Source organism: Styela clava, chromosome 11, assembly GCF_964204865.1.
Source record: "Styela clava chromosome 11, kaStyClav1.hap1.2, whole genome shotgun sequence".
NCBI classification, from domain to species: Eukaryota; Metazoa; Chordata; class Ascidiacea; order Stolidobranchia; family Styelidae; genus Styela; species Styela clava.
Window position 1 is genome coordinate 15885994 of NC_135260.1, and position 19587 is coordinate 15905580.

General features: G+C 34.8%; 1 protein-coding gene across 1 annotated transcript; it reads right to left on the reverse strand.

The window, feature by feature from the left end:
* Positions 1–8078: 8078 nt before the first annotated feature.
* Positions 8079–15630, reverse strand: LOC120346944 (hypoxia-inducible factor 1-alpha inhibitor-like). The gene is made up of 8 exons (XM_039416740.2): positions 14081–15630; positions 13796–13921; positions 13391–13500; positions 12936–13084; positions 12449–12594; positions 11850–11956; positions 10908–11118; positions 8079–9370 (listed from the first exon to the last, which is right to left on the reverse strand). The coding sequence occupies exons 1-8, from the start codon at positions 14258–14260 to the stop codon at positions 9287–9289; spliced, it is 1113 nt and encodes a 370-aa protein (XP_039272674.2). The 5' UTR covers positions 14261–15630; the 3' UTR covers positions 8079–9286.
* Positions 15631–19587: the final 3957 nt, after the last annotated feature.

The window sequence follows — 19587 nt, forward strand, 5'->3', positions numbered from 1 at the left end:
CTCAGAAACGAAAGTATTGTATCAGCAAGTAATGCACTCCGCTTCGCTATTAGTTTGATCTTTTCTGAAGCATGGATACTTCTGCTTTAGTTCTTGGGTGTAAAAACGTTCTTGGGTAAAAAAGGTTTTTACTGAGTCCACTGACGTAACTTTCTGCCAAAATCGAAACTTCACCGAATTGCTAAATACAAATGAAATGACGTAAAAATAATTGCAGAATAACACAATTTTTCGCGATGAACGACTATGCAAAACAGGTATGCATTTATCCTAGGGCAGTGCTTCTTATCTCTTTTGCGGGTCTGCCGAACCTCTCCGCTGTTGTGCAAGCTCCTGTCGAAGCCCATTCAACGGTTGAAACCAGGATCGCAATCAGAACTTCAAAGAACGGTAGCTAATTTTCTGCAAGGTTCGCGTCCAAAACCTCCAACTGCATCCGGAGCGTTGTTTTTCACAGATTTTTGCAGAAATCGACATAGCCTACATTATGAACTAGTGCCATTTTAATACGAGTTTTAATGAAACGTACTGAATTCAAGACTGCAAGATGTAACGGTCATTGACATGACCAGTAAAACATAGGGTGGCTTACCCACTTTGCGGCCAAGACCTATTTGCGACCATCAACTTCAACGATTAATTTAATGCCGAAAAAATTAACGAACAGAGATGATATTTCTCGCGCGTTATCGTCCACTTATCCCTCGTAGCTCTGCGAAATTACACTAAAATGCGGCCACAAACAAAAAAGTTACGACCGAAAACCCGACCGAAGAAAATAAACGGACCATTTTTCCATGTCGCCAAATACCCATTGTCCCTTTGAAAAAGCTTATATAAGAGATGAAAAGATGAAACTTGGCAGGTGGGTAGAGTTCTGTTTCTTTTAACCATCTTTAAAGTTTCGCATTTCTACATTTAAAGGAGGGGGAGTAGGGGGACGCATTTCCAATACGTCGATAATAGCATTGTCGACCAATTTGCGACCACCGTGTTTTTGTTTGTTTGATTGCTGTAATGCGGTGCTTTGTTTGTTGCATCGACAGGACTTGATGGTGGACTGGTGGAGGAAGCCGTAAACAACCAGCGGTTACGTGAAACACCCTACAGCCCTACGGCGGCGAGGAGTCCAGCAATCCTCTCACACATGATCATCCCCGAATGGGATTCTAACCTCCGATCCCACGAAGGGTAATCAGAGATGCAGTGGCGAGCGTATTCCTAACGCTTAGCACTGATGCGCCACACCGCCATACACTTCTCTAGCATGTGATATCTACAAAATCCCACATTCAGACATTACGGTAACAGATTAATGCAAAATGGATTTTTCTGTTTGCAGTATTACTAATTACGTGGCAGTGTGTCGCATGGCAGCATGTAGTTACAGTTTCCTCCACAATCTGACAATCAAGTCCATGCATGTGAAAACTGCGGCGTCTTTTGCCATTGTTTTATGGCGCTATTAATTAATCAGTATTAACGGTATATTCACAGAGTCATGTACCAGATTTTAGTTTATCATGCGGAATTACCGTATATCTATTTAAACCTGAATCCTAACCTCAAATCCATCAAAACTGTATTCAGAGGAAAAATGTTCCAACGGTACCCAATACTTGCACGGATCACGTGACTTTGTTTACGCCGCCACTTTGGACGGCAAAAAAAAAACGTCCAGACTCCAGCATTTCGTTGGTGGTGGGTGATGAAGTGCCGTTACTGATTTCTTAAATTTTGTTAAGGTATCAATGCTCTAAGTCTCCCGTTGCATGCATGTGTATATTTTCTAAAATTCCAAAAAGCTTCGCGGCACACCTGATAATCTCTTGCGGCACACAGTTTGAGAAACACTGCTACTGTATAATAGCAGTGTTACCTTTCCCCGAGCATCGACTTCCTTCTTTAATTCGTGACATTGGCCAATCAGCAAAATGCAAAATATTACGTAACATTGCTCCCTTTTCGCATTTAACATTATCTCGTTTTCGCGCTTTAGTTTTTTGTTGTCTTATGGTTTGGAAATCCCGCCATGGTTTTGCGGCAGCTGTAGACTCCACAAAGTACTCGAAACTGCACTTGTCTCGTCCAGTACCGGTACTGGTACCATTTCATGTCGGTTGAGGGATTAGTTAGTTATTTGTTTTCGGAAGCTTGGACTTGATGGTGGAGGAAGCCGTAACTGACCAGCGGTTACGTGAACCATCCCACTCGCACATAACTATCGACGCATGGAATTCAAACCTGCGAACCCACGCAGAGTAATCAGAGGTGCGGTGGCGAGCGTATTTCTAACGCTCAGCACGATGGGATTTGAACATGCGAACCCACGCAGAGTAATCAGAGGTGCGGTGGCGAGCGTATTCCTAACGCTTAGCACGATGAGCCACGCCGCCGCGCTTCTTCTTTGACCAACTGAAACTCTTGATTTATCAGGTGTCTTGTATTTGAGTATTCTATCAAGCTTGTCAGCATAACACATGATCATGATATCTTGCAAACGTTTTGGCCCACGCAGTCTCCAGTGCAGATTGGCTAATCGTGCTAAGCGTGAGGACCTCTGATTACTCTGCGTAGGTTCGTAGGTTCGATTTCCATGCAAGGATGGTTATGTGCAAGAGGATTGCTGAACTTCCCGCCGTCGTAGGGTGGTTCACGTAACCGCTGATCGGTTACTGCTTCCTCTACCATCAAATCCATGCTTCCGAAAACAAATATCTAATCCCATACCCGACATGGAATGGTAACCGAAAGAGATCCTAATCCTACATTTACGTCGAGGCTGAACAGTCGTTTTTGAATATTTTGTTAATGAAAGTTAACTATTTCATTATTACAATTAACAAAAGTCTGAAAGTGGAGGCGAATTTCAAAATTCCAATGAAAACTAAGTTTATTTTAAATTTCTGTTGTTCTTCCCTTATTATATAATTGTGTTTAACTACGTGAATGTTTAATATTGAGGTGTTCCGTTATATTGCTATATTTGCTGCTTCATATCAACTGCAAGGTGTCGTTGACTACTATGAAAGGACTCTCCGAATCTTTCGCGAGTCTCCGGGTTTATGCTTTCGCGAATCCTCGCCAAATGCAACAAGCCGAGATACATTTTTTGTAATTTGTTACATACATTTTATTTATTTCATACGATATTGTATATTGGTTTTGCACGGCGAAAATAAAATCTGAATCATATAGTGCAATCTGTATAAAGCCTAGTTAAAAGATCCTAAGAAACAGCTTATAACTTACTATTATTTATTTTAAATTATTACTATTTAAACTTATAACCTATTAATATGACAATTTCTTCTATCTACCCCAGTGGTTCTCAAACTTTTTTAGTCCCAGAGCCGCATTTCAAACCTCAAAGTTATGAATAGCCGCACACAAACAACGCAGGGTAAAATTGCAACAAACCTTAAGCGCATATTTAAAATACCAAGTCATCGTAACAACAACACACGTAACAACTAAGGCTGGGCAAAATATTTGTATTATCAAATATTTGAATGACATTTTACTATGTTTTCGAATATCCGGTACCACGTGACCGGCGCCGCTCTGCTTGGACACCGAATTCGCGCGTCTCCAACTCAATCGTGAATTGTGCGAGCTTTGTCAACAGCGCTCGCTATCAGAAAAAAGACAAATTTAAAAAGTCGTTTTATTGCGTTATGGTGTTATATGTTTATCTTTGCACCTAACGTAACGTTTCAATTCCATATTTTGCAAAAAACGTAACGACCGTTATATAAATTTAGAAACGTCAAACCAAATTAGGTATTTAAAATAAATTTCCCAGATTTTAAACACCTCATGCTTGGTGACATGTCATTAGCCATTTCTTGCATTATCGAACATAAAGTTGATTAAAATCAAATGTTAAAATGATTTTAGGTCGTTAGAAAACTCTAGTTATATAAATAGCATGGATTTAAAAATGACCAAAAGTTTTTCCAAATATCGGTATGAGTTACTTGTATGAAATACATTCATTACGTTGTACTACATCCTACTCCCTTTAAAGCATTTTGTATTAGCTCTTTAGTGATCCCTTCCGTCCTTAGCCAAGTAATGTTTCGAATATATAAACATTTTACTCGACCATGCATGGCCGTTAAGCCAAGAGTTAGAACGTAATATCAATCGAGAATTTCGTTGTAACAATGCACACTGATTCGTTCATGACTTGTTGCGTCTATTATCGTTGAAAATGATTACAATTGTTAAATTTTGAAGCATTTGGGCAGTAATAATTAAGCATCAAGGCATGACATAATCAAAATCATTAGGTGAAGTGCTGAATTTGCAAATTCCGTAAAGAATATTGAGCGTTACTCAGTAAGTATTTTAGATATAATAACCATCGGGGTGTTGTTTTGTTGAAAAAAAATGTTAAAACTTGAAGGAATTAGGTATAGTTAGCGTCTGACCCTCTATTAGGCACAAAAGCCTAGGAATGCCTTTATTGCCAATTTATTTAATCGCTATTTTAAAACAACATTCAGGATTCACACAATCGTAAGTTCGCTAGGTTTATCTATCTAATGCTAAAATAACACGAACACCATAGAAAAGCATGAGAAACTCAATTATCATTTTAATAAATATCTGCATTTCGGTTACCGTTCACTTTAAACAGGCACGGTTAATTTACAACCGATGATAAGAAAGATCAAATCCAAGGCAGAGGATAAAACTCAGAATAAAATTAATTTGGTTTTGACATCAGCCCTTAATGTCTTCAACAGCTGTCGCTGATGTGAAAGCAAGGGTATACTAGAAAATGAAAACTTCGATATCCGGCGGCCCCCTTATTCTTGCAAAAAACGAGAAAGAGCAGGAATATAGAATACCAACTTTAGGATATCGCCGCCGAAACGATCGCGGTGACAAAGACAATCAGCGATTATGATGAAATTAACCCTCAACAAGAAAAACAAAACGCTTTATTGCCGACTTTATATTAATTTCCAAATTGAGTATCACCCCCCGACGTTCTGGATCCCTGCTATATATAAAAAAAATATATATATATATATATTTATCATTCGACTGTTCGGTATTTGGTAAAAATATTCAAATTATTCGATCCGTAAAAAGAGACGATTTTGCCCACCCTAGACTAATAGCCATTTATTTTGGCTTTGATTTCTAATAAGTTTGTCAAAGCGGGTCGTAATCGTGGAGGATGCAATGTGCAGTAGCTGCTTGAGATTATCGCCAAATATTTCGGGACTATTTTTGATTACTGGAACAAAATTAAAATGCTCTAGAAATTAATAAAATCATTGAGTTATTTGATTTATACATAATATTCAGAAATGCGACAAAAACTGAAAACCCCCGAAAGCAAGCCAATAATGATTACAGTCATGGTTAAAATCTTTCCAAGTGAAAAGTGTCGGAGTGGCCGCGAAAATGCTTACAGTTGCGTCACTATTGCATCTTGTATAGATTAGTCAACGCTACGCAAATAAGCACGGCGGAATCCATTCGACTAACTAATACACTTAACACTTCCACATTTTAATTTCAAGTCAATGATTAGTTTTCAATTAAAATTTTTCTTTGAAAAAGAATTCATTTTCAAGGCATTAACAAGAGCCGCAGGAAAGGTTTGTAGAATCACTGATCTAGACTGTCCTTCAGCAACTTGACACTGTAACTACTGGACGGACTCCCGCAATGCCAGCAAAATGTCATACCAGAGTGTTAACTTGAATCGTAAAATGAAGATCAGAATTATTATATCACGCATAGATAGGGTTACCATATTTTTGTCGATTTTCAAATCGAGACGCCTCGAAAGACAACGACCCATTAGCTGTGATTTTGTAACTGACGTTGACGATTGTAATTGACGTTAACCGTTACCGGTACAAATAATTCGAATTTAGACTAATCAGTATTAGTTTTACATGTGATACGTCTGCCCTCAATGGGAATCAGAGGGAAACGAACGCATTCACCTTCAGTAAGAAGGCTAGCGTTCTTGTTACAACAGTAACAAGAACATGTTTGTGTATTATGCTGGAAAAGCGGGACTTTTGGCTGACTTATCGGTACGGCGGGACAAAACGCTGAAAAGCGGGACGTATGGTAAGCCTACGCATAGACATTGTCATGTATTGCCATGATGTATTATTTTACGTTTTATTTTATAAAAATACAATAAAAAAAAAGATCAGAATTTCAAAATCACGTTATATAATCTAGTTCGAATATTGGCAATTTTTTAAAAATAAATAAAAATGTATAAAACTTCTCCCATAGAAGTGAATTCACGAATTAAGGTAGCAATGCATAATTTATGGTTAAATATCGGGCCGCGTGGGAACCAGAAATAAGAAAAGCAATATTCTTCTAGTCATATTTTCAATATCAACTTATTGTTACAATAAGTTTTCAATTTTTATAAAATTTCCAATATTCGAAGTTCGAAAAGGCTCAGCAGGTTTCGCTCAAGAGACGTGAGATTTTATTATTTTATAATCAAGAGGGCAAACTGAAGTTTTTTACGAGACTCGAACCAAAGCCTTTTGAATTTGGGGTATTCTGACAGCTAATATATATGTCTTTGTTTGTCAAAATAACATACATATGTAAAGAGAAAGGAAGAAAATAGAAAGCAAACTCCTCCCCAAAAACGACAAAATTTTTCCCTGTAGCATTGCCAGATTTATAGTAGTATGACCGACCGCTCCTGCCTGTATAGCGCCTTGCCCTGAGCCCCTTATAATAAAGGGCAAAATATCAACAGCTTTATGATGATTGGAGACCCAGACTACACGGAATGGGTTATGCTGTTCTATGCATGCACTGTATGCTTTAGGGAAAAGGCTTTAATTTTAATCTCATTCGTTTCAAATAATTTATTCAACATATTTATGACTGTTCAGAACAAAATATTTAGATTGATTTAAAATTATTTATATATATAATATTTGATATTATTATACATTTTTAATTTTGGGAATAATTTAAATTTAGGAATTTCTTTAAATTAGTTCCAATTTCTCTGTTGAATATGACCAAATTTGAACAGATTGCAAAATTCACAGGTGATTGATTCATAGTGTTTTTACTGAATTTTATTGTTTTCATGACGGTGATTAAAATCAGTATAAAATCGGGATGATTTGAGACAAAAAATAGCCTAGTATGCGTCATTTCACTTGTAAGTAAAGTAAACATGTTACATCCATCAATAGGCAGGCACAGAGATATTCTAACCTAGATTTGTAAAGTTTGCTGTCATTTCTAATAATGCAACGATATCATTTGAAGATATTGGTATGTATTTAATCCACTACCACGACCTTTGCAACCTGATCTCGGGCCGGCTTATTTTTTTCAAGCGTCCTATTCTTCGTTCATCAGTTTTCTAGTATCGAGTATAAATATTCAATAATCACAGGCTTCCTATCAGACATAATGTTTGATTGTTCAATATTTTCACCGTTCAATGTACACAGGGCTGTCTATTGACCCCACCATACTTCTCTTCTACCTTCAACCGCCTTTGTTAATATCGAAAAGTGCGCACAAGTCGCTTTCTCTTTGATACTTTTGAGTGTTCAATTTAATTTTGGAGCCAACACTCGGGCTATGAGGGTTCACTCTTGATTCTTACATGGGGACAATTATATGAACGGAGCCGATAAAATTTCAGATTGCTTAGAAAGTGCTGAATATTTTCAGAAAGACCTACGTGCAAACTGGCATTACGTTCTACATTCCAGCCCAGCGTGAATAGTTCACGCATCTCACCGCACGTAAAAGTAATTCCACAAAACTGTCGCGGGATATTACACTATTTGTTGAAGGGCTCCATGAAAAACGAAATTTTTTATGCACGCTACAAATTCATGAGCTCGATTCCATTGAAGCAACACGATTCATAGATACACTGCATGCATGCACAATAAATTAGCACTTCCAAAAACTGTATATTGCTACGACAGTATTGCGACAAGCTTAGACAGATCAGTTGATCTTCAAAACATTCCTTCAAATCATATATTGCCAGAGAAGTCAACCCGGTCATACTATTAAATTGCTAATCTTGAAAGAAGAAGCATTGTTTTTGTAATTTTCATCAAAAGATTTCGCTAAGTAAACTCGAAAAAGGGCCCGGCATGAAATAATCGGATGTTCTCAACAGACGAAAAAAATGGTAATGACTAGGAGCATAACCTTCATTTTCATTCATAAAGAAGGTTGCACATAAGATTAACTGTTCATAATTTGTTCATTATCAAGACGTCAAGAATAAAACAATATTTAGAACAGAGATAGGAAAATGCATTAGAAACAGTACGTAGTTAAAAGTGCGGGACCGCAGTGTTAACATGATGAACGACGAACGAATTCTCTCCCTCCTTGTCGTGGAAGGTGATTATGATAAAATGTCAACCCTTATAACGCCCGCGCGTATTTTTGAAACAAAGTTTCACAATCAAGTACCCCCGATTTTGATACAAAATTCGGAAGTCATTTGTATATTTCCGTCTTAAAGTCTTTATAAATTTATATGAAAAATACTCTTCAAGAGGTCACTCGAAATGTAGCGAAATAAGGTATTTATGAGTATATGCGGGATTATCAGTCAAATGAAAAAACAAATTAAATACTAGAAGGAAATTAACCAGGTAATCTTCTTATCCAGACGCGATAACCCTTCACACCGCATCGAACGTCACAAAATAAATTGGACCGCGCGGTCATGTGACTCACGTACGCATGACAAGACAAGAATGCGACCATTACATCACCCGCAAAAGTCACGTAGCTTGTTGAAGTGACAAAGAATTACAATTTACCTAAATACAGAATGGTACACTGAAATGATATATAAAAGGCCGATCACGAAATGACTGCTGGCAAACTAGTCAAGATTGATACGGCCAAATCAACCACTTTGAAGGATCTGCGTCAGGTGTCGGGAAACCAAAAAGGGGGACCTATATTATCATTTTTATATTCATTCCGCAAGGCGGTACTTGGTAACGAGCAGACGAGGGCATTGATGAATAACTGGAAAGGGTGGTCCATTCCGATTCATCACGACGGCGGAATTCACTGCATTACAACGTCCAATGGTAAACTGACATTGCTCATATTTACTGTCATATCCATGATACCAATGTCATATACTTCGGGAACAATTTAAAACTATTCAAATTTTTATTTCTCGAAGCCGCTTTGTAAACAATTTGACGCTTGACGTAATTTTCGGTTAATCATCATCGCAGTTGTGTGAAAAAGTATCAAGTTCCTGTCATGATTGATGATAAGTATCATAAGATATCTGTTGTTGGTGATCATATCGTCCTTCGGTAATCGTCTTCAACATATTGCCAATCTGTAAATTTATTAATGGTAAATATATAATTTGTTCATAAGATAACACAAATCAAGATACAGTATTAAAAATACATGTTTCCGGTGGGAAATAGTTGAAAAAATAACGCAAAGGAACCCACGTAAAAGAGCTCTCAGCCAAATTACACAACGAATCGTAACTGACGTAAGTTAAAACAACGATTGCCCTCTTTTGAATAACGCTCAGAAAACATTGCCAGAGAGCAAAGTACTGAATAAATGGACTCTCACACTTGGCGGCTTCGTTGTCTTTCACAGTTTATACCAAGTACTCAAACTGTCGTTAAAAGCTAGAAGTCAGATGCAGTAAGCATACAAACAAGCGCGGATTAAAATGACAAATAGGCATACCGACGCGGCGCGTTTTGGTTCGAATCAGCATAAACTGCCTGAAAATGTTTTAAAGCTTTATCAAATGTATGTTGTTGTTTTGTTTCAATCGATACACTCATAATATGAGGTTTTATAAAGAACACTTCGCCAGATGCGATTTTACAATCGATAGAAAAACAACATTCCCCTAAGCGACAGTCTCCTAGCTTAGCGACAGTACCGAGATCGATAGGTAACGGGTGACATTTCTCACGTACGCATACTCATTTAACTTTCTCTTCAAACCAACTAATGAGGATAAATTTTATTCAAATACTTTAATTCTCCTTAATAAACCTAATTTAGGCATTCAATTTCATTTTACGTAATGGCTTTTTTTTTTGCTTTTATTTTTTTTTCAGAATCCAGTCCATATCATATACCCAAGTTAAAAAACTGATCTCAAACTAGGCAGGCAGATTTTATCTGCTTTTCATACTTGGTAAAGAGTAGATTATTGGGATGGGAACCAAGATTTGTCAGTAACTCCGCAATAAATAAGATAATGTTAACATACCATCACTTTTCTTATTTGGACCTTCAATAATTTACTAGAGGAAAAGCAAAGCGTGATAAACAACAACACACCAGCGGAACTCTGAAGAATTCCTGACCAACAAAACCAATAACTTCGGAGTAAAGTACTAAGAGAATCTTTGAAAATATCAGTAATTAACCACAACCTTTCAAAAATAACAAGAATCGTATTCTTAGATTCTTGCTTGCTTAAATTACTAGCTATATATCAATAATTTTTTTTTATCTTTTGTAAAAACTGAATGCTTATGACCCTAAGAACTATTCAATTGATTAAATACTCATATTTTGTTTCCAAGATTAAAGGGTAGAGTTAGGAAAATTTATTTATTCAACAGTATTTAATAATTTTATAATCTTTTAAACAGCAAATATTTGGGACAAGAATTAATAACCTGGTCAAAAAAATAAACAAATATCAGTTTGATAGACTTTTAAACTGGTTTCATTCTAGAACAAGCTTTTACAAATTAAAACCGATTCAAAAATGAGTAATAGTTCAAGATTGAATGTCGGGGCCCCTTGGCTTCAGTCTACTTTGGTAATGGTAAATTCAGACCTGATACAAATCTAAATTCATGTGACGGTTACATCCAATCTCAACTTACTTCTTCTGGATCGCCAACAACTTCAGTTAACATTTTTTCAATATTTCGCATAACAGCAACTTTGTGATTCGCTTTCAAAGGTCGTTCGATTCTGTCTGGTATTGCAGCAGCTTTGTACCAAAAATTAACTGAAACAGTGACGGATGGTGGTACTTCATGTGAAAACGTATTTGATTGGGTCGATGATCGCAAAGATTCTATATTGTGCCACCTGCATTAACACGAGGTTTATGGTTAACTACAACTATTTTTTTCCACAGATATACTTACATATTATCATATAAATTTATAAGGAAACTAAAGATTTTTATTTTTGCATATAATTTTTGAACATATGAAATAGCATAAGAAATGAATTTGCATAAATAAATTACAGTAAAATAAACAATATGGAATCGGAAAAGCATGCCACACAGACAGAATCATACACTTACCAATAACTGACATATGGATTTCCTGAACAAATCAATATTTAACATCACAGCATCCCACCAAATTATTGATACACATGGTTCCAGTACAACTGGAAGAGCCAAACAAAACTTGAAGTATACTAATACTCTCTCCACTTCGAGCCATATAGAGCTTCTAGCTAAGCTATTTTTTTTCTGTATCAGCCAAACATACAACACGATTTTCAACACACTATTCAATCCATAGGAAGTAATCTGTTCTGTATATTCCCTATTTTCTTGTAGTGAACTCGCAAGCATGTCATACAAAATCAGTACTTGTTTTAAATAATATTGATTACCACTGGTTGGCATTTACTAATCGTTGTTAGGAACAACAATAATTGAAGGCAATTCTGCAACCTACTCCTTCCATGGATTCCGTTAAATTTGATAAAGTGATACATTATGCTAATGTTATTATGTTTCGTAAAGTCACTCTATAGATAAGATATACCAAATTATTCCACAATAAGTAATAATATATTACCAATACATAGGAATGTATAAAACATCACCAGGCCCAACTATTGCTTCAATTGCTTTTACGTGTTGAAATTTAGGAAATCTTGTAAAGTCAGGATTATCAAAATCAACCTGCAATATGTTAATTTGCTTTACTCATAGAACTGGTTTTAGTAAACAAAATGTCCAGTAAGATTTAACTGATTTCTTGAAATGGGATAAAAATATCCTATAAATTCAATTTAAATGTCTATGTTTACAATGAAATAGATCTCCTTGAAGCAAAGTCATGACTTACCAAAATATTTTCTGCAAAATGAACTAATTAGAATCAAAGCTCATGAATATAATTTAAGTCTATGTGGGCACAGATCCCTGATTCGAAACAATATAAAAAGTTTATCTGTAGGCCCAAGCAGAACATTAGAATAAGAGTCTGCCTGAAGATTCATACAATTCAAATCCCAGCCATTCAAGTTAGCAAAAGTATGACTACAAAAACTTTGGCCTTTACAAATCAGTGGTGTAAAAACACACAATTCTAATATCAGTAACAAATACCAACTTTGAAACTTCACAATCATATTTCCATATTTAAATTGTTACAAAATGAATCATAATGACCTGGCTTTGTCTATCGCAGGGATGAGATACAGGGAACGGATATAGACATTCGAACTGATCGGGTGGAAACAATATACATTGTTTATAGCCCAAAATTTGAGCAAAAAAATTTTCTTGTTCGTCGAAATGTCCTGGAGTTATATTACCTGTGAAAGACGAAAAATGTGGTTACAAGCTGACATAACATGAATCGTTAGAGACTGAAGTATGAATATTAATTTACCATTTCAAAACTGTCTATTCCAATTAAAGGGTATTTCAAGCATGAACATTCTAAACAGATCTCCCGTAAAGCGAAATTTAGAACTACTAACAAAAATCACATAATTGTGTTAACGTATTCATTTTTAATTGCAAACCTGGTTGTATTGTAAAAATATTTTTCAATATGGAATATACTTTTAAGCTTAATGTGAAACCAGTTATTCGTGTGTATTTATTAAAGTCCAATGCAGATTTAACAAAAACGTAGCAAAAAAAAACAGACCCTCCATCCCTACGAGCAGAAGATTGGAAGTAAGATCGCCCCATCTACACAATCTCTGATATCTTGTACACCATTCCCATCGAAACTTTACAAAATCTCGAACCATATTTGGACCGACAGTATCGTTTAATGTTTGCTGCAGATATAGCCTAAATAAAATTTTCATCCATCATGATCAAATTCCACAGATGTAACACAATCTTGTACACAGGCGCCATGACATTCAAATATTTAAATTAAATTTGAACTAACTTATATTTGCCATGTAAAATTTTCAACAAGAAATAGTTTAATATATTTCCATTAAAGATAGACAAAAACAGGCTCAGACTTATTTAACATTTGAACACTGTAGAAAAAATCAAAACTACACTCATCTTACTATTTTATACTCTTAATTCAAAATCACTTCAAATGCTAGAAATTTATTTAAAACCTTGACAATCATAACATACCTTTCTCTTCCCATTTGCAACATTTCAACAAAATTTGAAAATTTCATTTCATAACGCCTTGTTGGCCTCCTAAAACCAGGCCATTGGGTAACTCGTTTTTCATCATGATACTGAAATTTTTCAATTATTATTTCATAATTATATTTGCCTTTGAAATAGTGGATACAGCTTCAACCCTTCAATAACAACAAACTAAATTGTTTAAGAAGGGTAATGAAAAAAAAAACACCAGCTAAATTGCCTATCTATTTAGTACGAATTCAACACAACATAGAATGAGTATTACTTCATAAAATCATCTGATGCATCATATGAATTTAAAATTCCAAAATTGCAATGAATTATTTAAAAAAGAGCGAGATAATACAAGCCCAAATTTTCCATATTTATAATAACAAAATATACCATGAATTTTCGTGTATCAGATTGAAAAACAAAATTCTTTCCATTTCCCATATTTTTTTCGAGATATTCAAGATTCCAGTCTTTTGCAGATTGAACAAGTTTAGAATCAGTGATGACGACTGGTTTCTGGAAATATTGCAAGCAAGTTCAATTAATACCATAAGGAAAACCAGATAGATCAAGCAAATATTAATCAATGAACAATACATTTTAAAAATTAAAAAATTCTGTATCTTTCCCTTGGGACCAATCAAAAAAATAATATCGACCACACTATTTACTTACATTTGCTGAAATAAGTCTATCAACATCAGGATCACCATCTCGTAATCGTGGTATTGATCCTTTCAAAAATGAATACTTTTTTACTGAACTTTCGTCAAAATCATTGCTAAAGCCATTCTGCAGTGGCATTTCAATTTCATTGGAAACATGCCTCTGTTTATCTATGTTTATATTCTCCATGTTTCTTCCAAAGTGATTTCCATTTAAAATTCACATCTAATTTCACTTTAGAACACACTAATTAAAAACCATGATATACTAGTTTTCTACATTTAAACAAACATAAAATAATATTTGAAAATAATTTGAGATTACATGAAAGAATACTTTACAATGACAACAAAGCAGATAAACAAACATATACATCAATAATATTTAACTAAGATCAAAAATTTACCCCAAAGAGATTTTTGCAAGATTTAAGAGACATTCGAAGCCTTCAAATTTTTGCCACCTGAAATATCCACTGTGATATATTAGCTTGTTTTACCATGTACAATATCAAATATTCCATATATCTCGATATCAAGTTTTGTGAAAAAAAACATTTCAAATAGTACAGCAATTAAACACAACTGCAAATATTTAAATCAAAACTTAGAAAAAGTCAATAATGCAATCAAATCTCTTCCAGACTAAGAAATACATTTGTACAGTTGATAAATTTTCAACTGTATTATAATATACTGTAATTCCAAGATATTCTTTCAAATTTCACCAAAATCACATCACTCTATATGCCAAATTTGAAAGGATTTTGAAAGGATAAATTTCTGCGAGATGAGAAAAAATTTAAATAGGGTATATCATGTTCTCTCCTTATATACCAGAAAAACATAGCATAGAAAAGAAAAAAGAAAAGTATAATTCTCTCTTATATCTATGTCATTATTTGTTGTCATCCGAAATGAGAGAACTATGGAAGAGAGCGTAAACAACATAGCAGTTTCATATACTCAAAAAAGCAATGTAAAATTTGCCATTCACAGTAAATAACAAGCTTTTCAAAATTATAACCAAATACCAAAAGCACTGTTTCATGAGGTTTTTATTTCAGATTTGTTGTTGAGAATTATATATCATGTGCACAAACAAGAAGAGGGCCAAAATTGGTTTAGTGTAGTTATACATTTATATTGATACCAAAATTTTGCTGATGTATTATTTTGTTTATTATTAGTTTACTAATGGGACTTTTAGATAGTATTTTATTTAAATATATAACATAATATCATATCACCATAATTCATTCATTCATAACAAAATAAAAGCAATTTATCAATACATAGTACTATATAAACTATATTGAAACATCTTTTAGACACATGAAAAATTTTAGTCACAATCATGAAGCATATTATGTTATTATTCACATTCAAATTAGAAAGTAAATATCAATCATTACAACACCCATTATTTAAAAAATCTAGTATCAACATGAACACAGATTGTACATGTATGTTCACAATTCCAGAGTTCCATAACATAAATTTAAACAAATCCAAGATATAAAGATCTATTGCACCAGTCCATTATTATGGAAAGCTGTGATAGTTGATTAACTCCATTGCCATTTTAGAATATATATTTCTCCTCTTGATAGCTGTGGACCAATGAGTGGATTCAACTGACACATGATTGTGATAAACCAGTGTAGCCAACAACAAACTGCGGTACATATCAGCATAGTCATCCACACGCCTTTGTTCGGACTCTTTGAAACTTTCCATATTAGAAATGATCCTCCACCGCCAATCAATAACCACATCAATGTGACAACCAAGAAAGTTGTTATGAATCCCATTCTTGTATTTGGTCAGAAATTTTGACTAACTATTATTATATATAAAACTTGACTGAAAAATGTATATAATAAAATCAGTTAATAAACATAATGTCCAAGTGCTTCATATTGAAAGAAGACTAAAATTTTTGAATATGTGACTCAGAATAAAATGTGTGAAACAACCAATAATTGTACGTTGTACAATTCCAACTCACTTTTTAAAGATGAAGCTGTTTAAATTACGTGAACAGTTTAACAAGAAATATATAGAATTATATTTGAGTAATATCAATCTATACAAATTTGAAAGAAATTTTCATTTCAAAAAAATTGCTTATGAAGAATTTATGGAACGGATTCCTTTGTAACACTAAATAAAGTATGCAAATTTTCTAATACTGTAATAAAAAGTAACAAAAACTTATAAAAACATGTCCAATGGATTAAAGAATATAACATTAAATGGGAAGAACGAGCAAAAATATTTGGTTCAAACTTTATGTCAAGTATGTATATGCACATGATTTTTATACTTCGAACTTTCTCTTCAAGATATAATTTTATGGCTGCTTCATGCTGTCATGCTAAGTTTCCGTCTGTTGACTTATGGAATATAAATTTATTACAATTGGTTGCAATATATCAATAATAGCTTAATAGCTTATTGCAAACCTGCAAAATGATGTTTAGTCCCTCAAATTTATAATGACAACAGAACATGCAAGAACTCTGCATGAGCGACGTTTGGGGACCAGGATGCTGGGATAACTGAATCCTATACAATTGTGTGTATTTTTACTGAACAATATGATCAACTTATTGCCGCAATAAGCATTTGAATAGAGAAATATGACCATAGGAAGATACGTTACTATCAAAGCTCAAAACCTATGCAATTACATAATTCAGTCTGAAAATGCGCCCTACAGCCCTAGCCTAACCTGTCATTGACATCTCGTTTATCCACACTGTCAGAATATGGATCAAATTTCATACTACTGTACTACAGTACCGGTACCGGTACCACTGCAATATGGTACATAAGTGCAGAAGTGAGTAAACCACACTGTGCCGCTTAATAAAATAATTTTTCCATTATTACATTTATGGTATTATCAGTTTGTACTTATTCAACCGTACAAAAATGGGCTTAGCGAAGTAAACGCCTCCGTACTATAAATGCCTAAAAACGACAAACATAATTGTGATGCGAAATATTTGTTTTCTAAAAAACCGTGTCGCGTTCCACAATAGACAAACTTTGAGCATCGATACCTTACCTGAAATCATTGATGCTTTGAGTTACCCGGCGTGTATTTCAACCCTTTGACAAGTATTCGCGGCCCGTTATGCCAGAATGCCCATTATACGGTACCGGTACACTACAAAATAAACCTATCTGAGCTGAATACAGTACAGTATCAGCAAACTAATATAGGACATCTTTCGCTTTCTCATGTGACACTAATGGAGTCACGTGATCAAATAAACTGATGCTATCGATGACTTCACAACACCAAAAGCGCAGATCAATGAATGTCTCCCCCAGCACCGATTTCCTTTTTCACTTCTGTAACAATGACCAAGAAGTCAACGATGACGTAAAAACTGCACATTTTGCAGTCGCTCAGGCACTTCGCCCAGACAGATATTCGGACATGGTGTTAAAATTACTTTGTTTTCGCGGTTAGGCGTGTGATTTGTCAGTTTTCAGTTGTGTTTCCAGAAAATTAGTTGTAAATGAAGTATTTTAATTGCCAATGTATTTTACAATGAGATTTAGTTAAGTTGCAATACACATGATATGATGTACTCGGCAGTGTGGCGCATCGTGCTATGCGTCAGGAATACGATCGCAGATATATACGTAACTTTTGTATTTCAAATATTAACACCGCTTCAGCTTATCACTGATTGAGAGAGAGAGAGTTTATTTCATTTTGCATGTCCCATTAACTGTTCACATGTGAACATTTGTGAAGTGTCATGAATATAATATAAGCTTGGCATATCAACTTTATAAAATAAAAAATGAAGAATGTAGCATCTTATAATATGTTTTGAGACACTTTGAATATGAACATTCAATAATAGTTATCAAATATAAAAATAAAGAGCACATGATGCCGGGGAAATATCATGAATGCAATATAAGATGAAATTTTGATTTCAGAGTAGCAAAGTACAACACGCAATATGTACGATTGGTGAGTATAGTGAAAGATTGCAAACATAAAAAAAAAGGAATTTTAAAAATCACAATGAGGAAACAACAACAATTCACTGCGAATACACAAGTAAAGCATATTGGAATTGCAAGTGTATATGGATTTAAGGATACAGACACAGTATACATATATTAACACCCGACTACGTTAGAACCAAATAGATAAATATCTAACTATTAAATGAATATTCCAGTTGCATCAAAAATTGTTATATATCAACTTCTTGGCTTAAATCAACTAAACAAAATTCTGTACCAACAGAGAATCCACCATGCAACCGATATTGGAAAACACAATCAACAAAATATATTAATATTTTTCCATTTACACAGTTCGAACGGAACAATTGCAGTGATATTCTGATTTGCAGATGTCGAATACAGAAAACTCTTCTATCTCATCGCAACACTGGCTGGCTCTACTTATTTTCTGGAATCACAAGATTGATGGAAATGTTTTTATCAGTAAAATCCCTTTTTCCTTTTATTACTGATAATTTTCAATTACTTTTTACCTACAATTGTGGAACAGTTTTTTCAAAATTGGAATGAGTGAATTGTGCCTCTGGCTCTTGCATTCACTAATGTCTGCCTTTCTGCACAATGAGACAGGGCGCTGAAAGAAAGTTAGTTACTGAAAAAATAATAATAAAGATGTTGATGGGTATATAATGGCTGAAGAATTTGAAACTCTGAAAACTTTCCTTCAATCTAGAATTAAGCCTTATGCCCCGTTTGAAAACCTGATAGAAAACAATATATTTACAACTAATGTTTTCATTGCATTGAGGATTTATTGAACGATGCCAATAACTGCTGCATCAGGCAGGCATATCATACATTGCGCTTAGCACGAAACGCGATAACCGCCGCCTGCTACCAGGTCATGACGATCACGTGAACCACTCCACGGCGGTGAGGTGATATTTATACCCCACGCGATTCGAACTCGCACAAGAAAAGAAATCAGAGGTGCGGTGGCAGCATCTATATCGTTAACATTGATAATGGCAGGCGTATCCTACCTCGCGCTTACCACCGCGATATGTAAAAAACTTCTGAAAGAAGCGTACGTGCGTCGCCATATCGATGGTCGCACGTACCTTGTTCTCGGGGCTGCGCGCTGCCACACATATATCAACTTTAATCAAATTTTTTTTCATGGCAATATTGCGAGAATTTGCTCAAATCGAGGTCACGCGCACTTAGAAGGAAAGATGACTCGCAAACGAGAAAAGTTAGGTACATTACAAGCAAGTAAATGCCAATTGACCTGGGTTTGAAGCTATTTATCTATGAAAAACAAAACGAATTTGTTGACCCTATAGAAAACATGGATTGTCAAATTTGCAGCAGCGTTTGTGCTACGCGAATGGCCAAAGTTGGGAAATTACCGAATTCGGACTTAAGTTGGTTAAATATAGATAATATAGACCACTTTGTCTTGATTATGTGCCTGCTTACCAACATGCACAAAGTTATTACTGGATAATA

Bases quoted from the DNA above. Each gene is read 5' to 3' on its own strand.
- LOC120346944 (XM_039416740.2), bottom strand. From the start codon at position 14,260: ATGGAGAATATAAACATAGATAAACAGAGGCATGTTTCCAATGAAATT. The intron at 11,119-11,849 runs GTAATATATTAT...GTGTTAATGCAG, and splicing joins TTATACATTCCTATGTATTG to GTGGCACAATATAGAATCTT. The intron at 9,371-10,907 runs GTAAGTTGAGAT...ATAAATTTACAG, and splicing joins TTGTTGGCGATCCAGAAGAA to ATTGGCAATATGTTGAAGAC.